Raw genomic sequence first — 12282 nt, forward strand, 5'->3', positions numbered from 1 at the left:
AGTTAACATCTGAAAGATACAAAGCCTATATGCAGTTATCGACAGATATATTATATACAGTTCTGTTAAAATCAATCCAGTTGCCTAGGTGCTACCTTTCGAGGTCCTAAAGATGTCAAAATCTGCCAAAATCAAATTTGTAATCTTTGCCCAAACATGCTTCTCTTCTAGTGCTATTCACTTGTAAATAATGTTACTGTCCATGGATGCAAGTCGGAAGTCTTGGCATCTCCTGATCACTGTTAAGCCTTATTACTTTTTTTCTTATCCACTTTTTCCATTTCTTCAGGACAGTCCTACTTCAAATCAGAAGTGTCAGCATCACTTATCTAGATTACCTACTGTAGCCAACTTGGGATGATCTCCAACCACTCTGTTTAAATCCTTTCAATAGCTTCTACTATTCATTAAGAAAATAAAATTCTTTATCATGGCCTATAGAATCCTCCACGGTCTGGTCTATATTCAACTATATCGTCTCTCAAGCTACTGTGTTTTCCCTAGCTCTTTTATTATAGCCGCACTGATTCCTTCTGTTCTCCTCCTGCCTGATCATCTTTATATTTTATTTCCTTTACAACAGAGAATTCTTCCCTCCCTCTTTACCTAGCTCATATCAATATTTCAGATCCTGGTTCAGCCATCATTTCCTTATGTATCTCTATTATGTGATGTCACAGAACCAGACATCTTTCCTGAAGCCTATTATAGCTTGAATTTTATATTTATTTCATATATTAAAGTTATCTTGACTGCAATCTTATACTTATCTAAGTACTTAACAAATATATCTTCCCTTTAAGCTGTAAGCTCAAGAAGGTCAGGGACCTTGTCTATTTTTTTTTTGCTATTATACTTCACAAAGAATAAATGAACCAATAAATGTATCACAAAGTACTCAAAGAAGATAAAATGAATACATGAATATATAAATGGATAATAAGAAAAACAAAAAGCACTGAAAGCAGCTACTATTCATTGAATATTTAGTATCTGGCAGGTACTGTGCTTTGCTTTTTGTATACTTCATTATAATTAATCTTAAAACATCTTACTTACAAATTAGGGAAACAAAAATGTGAATGTTTATCTAACTTCTTTATGGATATAAAATTCAATATGTAGTCAACCTTTGTTGCAGAGTGGTACAATTTTGCCCTGAGGGGATATCTGGCAAGGTCCAAAATATATTTGTATGTGTCAGAACCGCAGAAGTGTTACTGCCATCTAGTGGGTGGAAGCTAAATATCTTAAGATGCGTAACACAGGTCCCAACAAAAAAGATACCTAGTCCCAAATGTCAACAGAGCCAAGGCTGAGAAACCCTGTTCTAAAATCAAAACAAAAACAAAAACAAAAAACAAAACAAAACAAATGAGACTACCACTTCCAACTGCAACACAGTAAGTCCTGGCAGGCTAAGATTTCTACTACAACGACTACAAAAAGAAGAGATACAATGAAGAATCATAGTGTTAAAGACATCAGGGAATTATGGAAGCAAAGATGAAGGATGAACTATACTTCCAGAAAGTTTAGAAAAGCTCTTTTTCAAGTAGTTTGGGCTTGAGGAAACTTTTGGGGCTGATCATTGTAACTGTGTAAATAGATTCACGGATATATACATATGTCAAAAGCTCACAAATTTTATATTTTAAATATTTACAGTTTTATTTTATGTCATTTATATCTCAATAAAGCTGTACAGACATTTCTCCAAAGAAGACATACAGATGGCAAACAGACACATGAAAAGATGCTCAACATCACTTATTACCAGGGAAATGCAAATCAAAATCACAAAGAGATAGCATCTCACACCAGTCAGAATAGCTAAAATCAAAAACAAGAAACAACCAATGTTGGTGAGGATGCAGAGAAAAAGAAAGTCTTAGTGGGAAAGAAAACTGGTATAGCCACTGTGAAAACAGTATGGAAGTTCCTCAAAAAAATTAAAAATAGAATTCTCATATGATCCAGTAATTCCACTACTGGGTAGTTACCCACAGAAAACAAAAACATTAATTCAAAAGGATGTATGTATCCCTATATTTATTGCAGCCTTATTTACAACAGCCAAATTGTGAAAGTGTCCATCAATAGGTGAATGGATAAAGAAGATGTGGGGTATATATATATACATATATATATGTGTGTATATATATATATGTATATATACATATGCATATGTACATATATATGAATATTACTCAGACATAAAAAAGGAATGCAATCTTGCCCTAAGCAACAACATGAATGGACCTAGAGAGTATATAATGCTAAGTGAAATAAGTCAGTCAGAAAAAGATAAATACTTTAGGATTTCACTCATATGTGGAATTTAAGAAACAAAACAAATGAAAAAATTTTTAGAAAAAGACAAACAATAAAACAGACTCTTAAATACAGAGAACAAACTGATTGTTACCAGAAGGGAGGTGGGGATGGGTGGGTAAAATGGTGAAGGGGATTAAATGTACACTTACCATGATGAACACTGAGTAATGTATACATATAATTGCTGAATCACTGTACTGTAAACCTAAAACTAATGTAACACTAGATGAATTATATAGTTGAACTATATATATATAGTTCATATGTAGATGAACACTATAGTGGAATTAAAAAATATACTCAAGAATTTGTTAAATCGTGATAAGTGCTTTAACCCTGCCAACACCTTACATATCCAAAAAACCTACTCAGGAAACGGAGGAATCATTGTCCATATTCTTTCAATGTTAAAATTTAAAAAATGTAAATCTGATACTCATTTTCTTTTTCTTGTATCCTTTCAGCTTTTTGAGTCTAATGAGATCTTATTAACAACTTAACATCTATAATTTGGGCAATTTCCGAATATAATAGCAGAACACTAAATTTGGCCTTTTAGTTCGCCTGATATTATTGTACAAATGGGTATCTTAATGTAATTTACTAAAATTATACATTTACTAAATTACTAAAATTATACATTTAATTTATATTTACAATTATACAAATTTATATATATATTTATATTTATATATATTATATATTTATAATATATATATAATTAATATATATTATAAATTATAATAATTTACAATTATACAAATATTTAAATACATACTTATAACCTTCCTAGAAAACATTTTGCTCCTAAAATTAATCATCAAAAAGTAATTGTTTTTCAGATCACAGTAATGAATGCTGATATTTTTATTTTTAAAAAGTGCGAAGGTATCCTGTTGAAAACAATGTATAAAAACCGGAATTTCCAGAAATAATTTTTTTATATAGAAAGATAAGTTTTAAGGATGAACATCTGTCACAGAACTTTAAGAATATCTACATTTTATAATTATATTTTAATGACAGCTTTTCTGAAAATTTATTACGTAAAACATTTAATAAAACTTTTAGTTTTAAATATTCACAACTTGAGGGCGCCTGGGTGGCTTAGTGGGTTAAAGCCTCTGCCTTCGGCTCAGGTCATGATCCCAAGGTCCTGGGATTGAGCCAGAGAGCCTGCTTCCCCCACCCCTCTCTGCCTGCCTCTCTGCCTGCTTGTGATCTCTGTCAAATAAATAAGTATTAAAAAAAAAATTCACAACTTGAATAAAATTTGTAAAAATGCAGTGTCTGCTCTATAGAAGAATAAGTTATATAGGTGAGATGAATGCAGAAGCATGAGTTAAATGTGTGTGTGGGAATGGGGGAGAGCTTGACACAATCTAAATGTCCAAGAGGAACAGCTGAAGGAATGATGGGATGGTGTAAGCATATGGAGTGGTATTTTATAAAGCTATGAATACTTTGTAACTTCTACAATTAATAAAATTGTGATCCCACTATTTATGGGTCAGCCAATGAAAATTATGATCCTTATTTTTATAGATATAGCCAACTGAAACTAATTCCTCTTCCCTCTCCTCTCTTTCTTCTTAGGTTCTTTCTGTTTTATACGTACCATTTTGGAACTCTGAGTTCAGTTGAGACCTGCATCTACACTGCTGAGGAGGGCACAATGACTGTTCGACTTAGGACCATGGGACTACTCACTGTGTATCTGTCCTCATAAATAAAAACAAAAACCACTTAATTCCATTTCAAAGACAAACGCTTGAAACCACTAGGAGTGAAATACAAATATATGTATAATCACTTAAATAAGGATTTCAGCAAAGGTTAATACTTGTTCTTAAGAAAAGCAAGCTTTTTAAAAATACATGCAAAATGTGAGGAAAGCACACATTACCCTCTAGTCCTCTCTGCACTGGAGTGCCACTGATGCACCAGCGATTAATCCCACTCAAGCGCTGAGCCATTTCTGCTGCCTAACAAGAGAGAAATATGAAAGAAAAAGAAAAAAAAAAAAGACAGGGCAAATCAGGAATATGTTTACTCCTGAAAACAGCCCATGAAAAGCCATGCTTCAGGTCAGACACATCCACTCTTATTCAACAGTTATCACACTCAAATTTGAATGTCAAAATCACTGGGTCATCTTCTAGCACAGTGGCTCTCATTAGTAGCAGGCCCCCATGTGCCCTCTCAAGAGAGGAAGGGTAGTTCAAGTTCATGTAAAATGAAAAAGTTCCCTGAATGACTGATATATCCCCTAAACCACCCCATCCTTCATATGAGAACCAATATACTAATAGATGAGATTCACAAATTGAATTTAGGTTACAAACTGGCCAAAGAAGACGTAATAAAGATATATGATGAACAAAGGCTGAATCAATACTCCGTCTAAAGTAGCATGATCTGCCATGATATGGTCTCTCCAATAAAAAACTGCTGAACTTTGGCCCAAAGCTATCAGAGCCTACATGATGAGATTTCCACTTAGCAGAAATGCTTATAAAAGTCCCCAAACAGGTTTAATTTCAACTGCACCATACAAAAACTGCCATCTTATTAAAAAATGCATAGGCATTGCAGAGCAATAATTCACATAGTACCAAAATAACTCCTAAGGGTTATGTAGTTCATGGCACAAAAGAAAAGCAAAAGTATTGTGTGTAACAGCAAACTTTTGGCCAATATCAATACTGCGGGTCAATTACACTTAAATTATTAAATTTTTTATGGACAGCTTCCCCAATCTCTTTCTTCTTTTTTCTTCCCCAGTGCTCAAAAGATTTGCAGAAATTCTCACTTTTACAGCAGGGCATTCAACCATCTGGGCTTCATCAAGGCAGATCCTCCACCACTCCACAGCTACAAGGGGGCTGGGAATGGCCATATAGCGCTTCTGGTTCCGTAGGCGACGCCCATCCTCACTGTTGCTGTGTGGGATATCTACATAGTTTAGTTCTGAACGAAGGACATCGTAGGTAATGATAACTATATCCTGTTCAGCCAAAAAATGAGGTTGTAAAAAACCGTCTTTCTTCACTCCTTGGTATACCTAGGCAATAATCAGCATAGACAAAATTATTGCAGAAAGGTTCATTAAAAGATAACTAAAATATTCATTCTTTAAATCCTTACCAAGTCCTTTCTATTTGTTTAGTACCAAACATGCTGTGAGATACATTCCACACAGCCTAGACAAAGATACATTTTAGGGTGAAAGACCAATGACATAAACAATGTGAAAGGAAATGTAACAGAAGTAAAAATGGTAGCAAAGGAGAAAGACCAATGCTGGAACGGAGAAGGTAAATTCAGAGAGGAGTGAAAATTTGAGGTGGATCTTGAAGAACATTTAGGAGTTCTCCCTGGTAGAGCAAGGGGAAAAGGACTTCTAGGTAGGTAGGTAGGTAGGTAGGTACAAAAGCACAAAGGTATGAAGTAGAACAGTAAGGGCTATGATTTAGTGAATGCCTTTTACGTTGCAGACACTAAGCTGAGCTTTATCTCTTAGCTTCAATAACAATCTTGTTAATAATTATTATTCCCATCCCACACATAAGAAACATGAAGTTTCTTGCTCAAAACTGGCAGAGCCTAGATTCAAACCAACTTTTATTTATCCCACAACACAGAGCTCCTCAATGGTAAAGATGGTATTTTACTTATTACTGTATTCTCTCTCCATGTCTATGATAGTAGCTGAAATATTGAAAATCTTAAATGACATTTGTGTGGAAAGAAGGAAGGAAGAAGAAAGGGAGTGAAGAATACTAACATAACTCAACAAAATGGGTTTGGAGGGAATATACCTTAACATAGCAAAGGCCATATATGACAAACCCACAGCTAACATTGTACTCAATGGTGAAAAACTAAAAGCTTTCCCTCTAGATCAAGAATAAGACAAGGATGTCTGTTCTCACCACTTTTATTCAACAAAGTATTGAAAGTCCTAGCTGCAGCAATCAGATTAGAAAAAGAAATAAAAGGTACCCAAACTGGTCCAAGTTGGTAAGAAAGAAGTATAGCTGTCACTATTATCAGACGATGTAACAGAATATACAGAAAACCCTAAAGATTCCACCTAAAAACTATCAGAACCAATTAGTGAATTCAGTAAGGTTGCAGGATACAAAATTAATATACAGAAATCTATTGCACTAATTTATCTATTTTATACACTAATAAAAAGTAACAGAAAGAGAAATTAGGAAAATGGTCCCATTTACAATTATACCAGAAAGAAAAAAATCTAATCATCAATTTAACCAAGGAGGTGAAAAACCTGTATCTGAAAACAGTAAGACACTGGCGACAGAAACTGAAGATGAAATAAACCAATGGAAAGATAAACCATGCCCGTGGATTGAAAAAAATTTAATATTGTTAAAATGTCCACTGTACCCAAAGCAATCCACAGATTCAATGCAATCCCTATCAGACTACCAAAAGCATTTTTTTCTGTTGGTATTCTGTATTTGTTCTGAACAAAAAATAGAACAAATAATCCTAAAACTGGTATGAAACCACAAAAGGCCTTGAAGAGGAAAAGCAATCTGCAAAAGAAGAACAGAGCTGGAGGTATCATAATCCCAGATTTCAAGATATACTACAAAGTTGAAGTAATCAAGAATATGGTATTGGCACAAAAAGAGACACATAGATCAATGGAACAGGACAGACAGCCCAGAAATAAACCCATGCTTATATGGTTAGTTAATCTACAACAAAAAAAGGCAAGAATATACAATGGAGAAAAGACAGTGTCTTCAAAAAATGGTGCTGGGAAAACTGGACAGCTACATGTAAAAGAATAAAAGTGAACCACTTTCTTGTACCACATAAAAATTAATAAATGGAAATGGAAAAAAATGGAATAAAAACCTAAATGTGAGACCTAAAACCATAAAACTCCTAGAAGTAAATATAGGCAGTCACCTCTTAGATGTTGGCCTTGGCCACCTATTTATGGATACATCTTCTCAGGCAAGGGAAACAAAAACGTAAACTACTAGACTGCAGCAAAATAAAAACCTTTTGCACAGCAAAGGACACTATCAAAACAAAAAGGCAACCAGTGAATGCAAAAGATTATCTGCAAGTGAGATGTCCATTAAGGAGTTAATATCTAAAATATACAAGAACTTATGTAGCTCAACACACACACACACAAAAATCTGATTTAAAAAATAGGAATAGGATCTGAACAGACATTTCTCCAAAGAAGACATACAGATGGCCAACAGACACATAGAAAGATGCTCAACATCACTAAACAGAAATGCAAATCAAACTATAATGAGATTATCACCTCACTCCAGTCAGAATGACTAGTATCAAAAAAGATAAGAGCTAACAGCAAACAGGAATGTAAATTGGTGCAACCACTGTAGAAAACAGTACGGGAATTTACCCCCAAATTAAAACAGAAATACTATATGATCCAGGAATTCCACCATTTACCCAAAGAAAATGAAAACGCTAATTCAAAGACATAGTCACCCCCATGTTTACTGCAATGCTATTAACAGCCAAGTTATGGAAGCAACCTGTGTTCACTGACAGATGAATGGATAACAAAGATGTGGTATACAGTGGAATATTAGTTATAAAAAAGAATGAGATCTTGCCACTTGTGTCCACATGGGCCTTAGAGTTATTAACCTCAAGGAAGGAAGTCAGAGAGAGAAAAATAAATCCCATATTTCATTTGTATGTGGAACCCTAAAAAACCAAATGAATAAACAGACATAAAACAGTATTAATATAGAGAACAAACTGGTGGCTGACAGAGCAGAGGGAATTGAGGGGGTGGGTGAAAAAGGTGAAGAGAATTAAGAAGTACAGATTTCTAGTTATAAGATAAGTCATAGGGATGAAAAGTACAGCATAGGTAATACAGTCAATAATACTGTAATAACATCGCACAGTGACAGATGGTAACTACATTTATCATGGTGAGCACAGTGTCAAAATTGTCAATTCACTGTTATATACCTGAAATTAATGTAACATTGTATGTCAACTATACTTAAATTTAAAAAAATACCAACATTAGTAAACTACAATTTACTATGTACCAGCACTTTATTATATCATTTAACCTTCACAGTAAGTCTGTGAGGGGGTACTATTTTCAGAACTTAGCAGAATTCCTAGTATATTACAGGAGCTCAATAAATATTTGTTGAGTGAGTAAATTCTTATTTTACAGATGAGGTAATTGAGGATTCAGAGGAAGATTTTGGAGCTAAGGGGTGGAGATCAGACAAGTAGCTACTGTTATACAATGCTGCCTTTGGGCTGCATTTCTAAGAATAGAAATGCATGTATGAAGTCTTTTTTCTTTACATGATGAACTTTTTCAAAAGCTTTCACATCTTTTCACTCAAAGTGCTTTAACTTCTGAACTTCTGATGTCAGACAAGAATACAGAATCTACTATTTCATTTCTTATTCTTAATTTCTTCCTCAAGTTCTGATTTCATATTATCTCATTAATTTTTGGGATAAACAACAAAGTGACAAAGATGATAAAAATTATCACAAGGAAGCAAAAACACATTTTCCTATCACTTTCAAGAACCCAAACTGCCTTACCAAGACTCGAAGAGATGATGACCTCACATGCCTGTTGATTTCATCCACCCACTGATGACAGATGGAACTGGGCGAGATGATCAAAGTTGCTCTTGTTGATACTGGCTCCATCGCAACAAGGCAGTGGGGGCAGTAAAAAGGTTTAATCTTCAAATTCTTCTCTTCATAATTCACACATTTTGCATGTTGCCACAGGTGGCATTTCAGGCACTGAACACGAGGTTTACGGTCTACCTGGTCAAGTTCACCACATATGCACTCAAAGCGATAATCAGAGGAATTACAGGGACTCATCACAGTAGACTGTGGCATATCACCATCAGCAGGTGATTCAGCTTGGTCTCCTGCTGCATGTTCTTGCTTTCCTTCAAAGATACATGTACTTTTAGATGTGGTAACATCAGTAATTGCAGAGTCACTGGTAGCTGGACACTGATCTTGTGAACTGAGACTGATGTTAGGCTGACCTTTTCCCTTTTTTGTGGATGGAACAGGCTTTTTCCTGAATTTACTACGATTTTTCCGAGCCTTATAGTAATAATAGTAAGGATCATCGTCATCATCAGATGTGTTTGATGGTAAGTATTCAGAATCTGTGTCTTTGTTCCCTGATTTTCTGGATTCTTTCTGAATTTTCCTTGGACTCCCTACTGCCTATGAAAAATATTATTTAATTAATTTATTTCAACATAATTACATTTCTGAAATTAAATTCCCAACCTTACTTATGAGTTTTCCATAAAAATCCAACAGTCACTCTTTGCAACCATTTTCCCAAGGGAGAATCATTCTTGATTGGTGGCTTTCAATCTGCCCCCTGTAGTCTGCAGGTCTAAAAAGGAAGGCTCTACTACTGTGTAAGTAAAATTTGAAGAGAACAAGAATTAGAAAGATAGGGAGCTACTAATATTTTGAAATTAACCTCTTATAATTTATAGTCTGCCTAAATCAACAAAAGACTAATAGTTTATAATACATAAATACACAAACTAGGGCCATTATAAACATATGAAATACTAAAATATAGCATTTAAAGAAAGTGAAAGTTAATCAGTTACTGCAATTAGCAAATAAATTCCTTCTTTGTCCTTTCTACCTGTGTCCCCTTCTGAAATTATTTACTGAATGCCAATTTTGTGCCAGGCACAGTGTTAGATGCTGGGGACAGAAATGTGAGGAGTATTTAGCTCCGGGTCTCCAAGGGGGTCTGTTGGAAATGGAAGAACAATAGAAAGTGAAACAACGGTACAGGAATGTGTCAGAGGGGTATATAACAGAGGAGCTGTGATAGGGTGGTAGGTGCCAGCAACAGCTTCCTAGAAGTGATGTCAGAGCTGAGGTCGAACAGAGGAGTTGGGACACTTAAAATAAAATGAATGACATTAATTGAAGATTTCCCTTTTTTAGCAACAGAAGGATTACTAGATGCACAGATGTTCACTGCAGCCTTCTACCCAGGCTGGGGAAAACGTTGGGAGACTCCCTACTCCAGAAAATGAACTTTATAATCTGCCATTTCTTTCACAGTAGATAAGCTGATAGCCCCACACTTTGACCTGTCATTAGTTTTTACCCAATTTATTTATTTATCTACTTTTTAAAAAGATTTTATTTATTTGAGAGAGAGCGAGAGAGACCACAGAGGGAAAGGGAGTAGGAGAAGCAGACTCCCTGCTAAGCAAGGAGTCTAATGCAGGGCTCGACCCTGGGACCCTGAGATTATGACCCGAGCCAAAGGCAGACGCTTAACCAACTGAGCCACCCGGGCACCCCTATTTATTTTTTAAAGTTAGTCAGTTTATTTATTTATGGTAATCTCTATACCCAATGTGGGGCTTGCACTTATGACCCCGAGATCAAGAGCAGCATACTGTTCACAGAGCCAGTCAAGTGCCTCCTTTATCTGATTTATGTATGCATAGCTATGTAACTAATTTTTTTAAAAAGCGAATTTGAAATTAATAGCCCCCAAAATAGCAGTTTTATAACAAAATATTAAAATTTCATTATGATGATGATATGGGAAAAATGAGAATTTATATAAGAAACTGAAAATGTATATGAAGAGCTAAGCAAATGTAAGATATCTAATACTATAGAACAATGCCTAGGTGGCTCAGTCGGTTGATTAAGCATCTGTCTTCAGCTCACATCTTGATCCCAGGGTTCTGGGACTGAGCTCCGTGTCAGGCTCCTTGCTCAGTGGGGAGCCTACTTTTCCCTCTGCCTGCTGGTCCCTCTGCTTGTACACTCTCTCTCTCTGACAAATAAGTAAAATCTTAAAAAAAACCAAAACGAAACTACAGAACAGATTTTTTTTTGAACTGCTGACAACAGCATAATGAAGATAGAGTTGTTTTACTTATTTATTTCTTCCTTTTTAAAAAATATATTTTTTAGAGTTATTTAAACTTTATATATGCTTAACCTACTAATACAATTCACTCCGTAAATACTTATTGAGTATATTGTCTATGTGCCAAGCATTCTTCTCTGGGTTTAGTAAACAAAATAATGTTTCTACTCTGATGACATGTATATTCAGGAAGTAAAAAAGTTAAGTCACAGCCATATGTGATTTTCTTGGTTTGTTTTTTTACCCTCAGTCTCTAAGAGCCTCAAGTATCAAGTGGGATCTGTCAATGCCTTCCATAAGGCAACACATATAGCAACTAAACAAATATTCTGTTACCTGTTTTTTTGTTTTATCACATATATCCTCTTCCTTATAATTCTTCCCCAATGTAAAAGTTCCAGAAAAACCATGGCCTTTGATCTGTTTCACAAGACCTTCAAAAATTAAACATTTCAGCATCCGTTTCAGAAGACTCCTGTTCCGCTGAACATCATATCTATATATAGAACTGACATACTTATAGATGGAAAGGATGGAAACTCCTTTCTTTCCATTCATTTCTTTCACAGCTGTCAGGATCATCACACGTGTAGCTACATGCAAAAGGATATGCTAACTCAGTCAAAATAATTAAAATTTTAAAAAATAGAATGCAATTAATCTTAATATGCATTTAGAACTAAGTTAAAAAATAAAACAGATTTACTGAAGATATGTTGTCTGCATACCACCATTTTGAAGAATATGTAAAAAAAATTTATCTCATTAACAAATTACTGTAATGGAAATAATTTAAGGAAAAATTACTCATTATTTTGTTAATCTGACAAAGCAACTATCATTTAAAATTGTATTTTAAAAAACCTCTCACAATTATCTATGTATATGCTACCACTAGTAAGGGAAACACTCATCTGCTAGCAGAATTTGAAGTAGCTATGCCTGAGAATAAACAAAGCCTGGTTTAAACTGTAAGA

General features: G+C 34.6%; 1 protein-coding gene across 6 annotated transcripts in view; it reads right to left on the reverse strand.

The window, feature by feature from the left end:
- Positions 1 to 12282, reverse strand: part of SHPRH (SNF2 histone linker PHD RING helicase) — an 86185-nt gene that overhangs the window by 56040 nt on the left and 17863 nt on the right. For all 6 annotated transcript variants that reach the window (XM_032873118.1, XM_032873120.1, XM_032873123.1 and 3 more), the window contains 4 exons: positions 11642 to 11898; positions 8950 to 9603; positions 5150 to 5401; positions 4244 to 4322 (listed from right to left, as the gene is read on the reverse strand). In XM_032873118.1, the coding sequence (XP_032729009.1) occupies positions 4244 to 4322; positions 5150 to 5401; positions 8950 to 9603; positions 11642 to 11898 (1242 nt within the window). The remainder of the gene's footprint in view (positions 1 to 4243; positions 4323 to 5149; positions 5402 to 8949; positions 9604 to 11641; positions 11899 to 12282) is intronic.

Source organism: Lontra canadensis, unplaced genomic scaffold (genome assembly GCF_010015895.1).
Source record: "Lontra canadensis isolate GAN:19392208 unplaced genomic scaffold, GSC_riverotter_1.0 scaffold47, whole genome shotgun sequence".
Lineage (NCBI taxonomy): Eukaryota > Metazoa > Chordata > Mammalia > Carnivora > Mustelidae > Lontra > Lontra canadensis.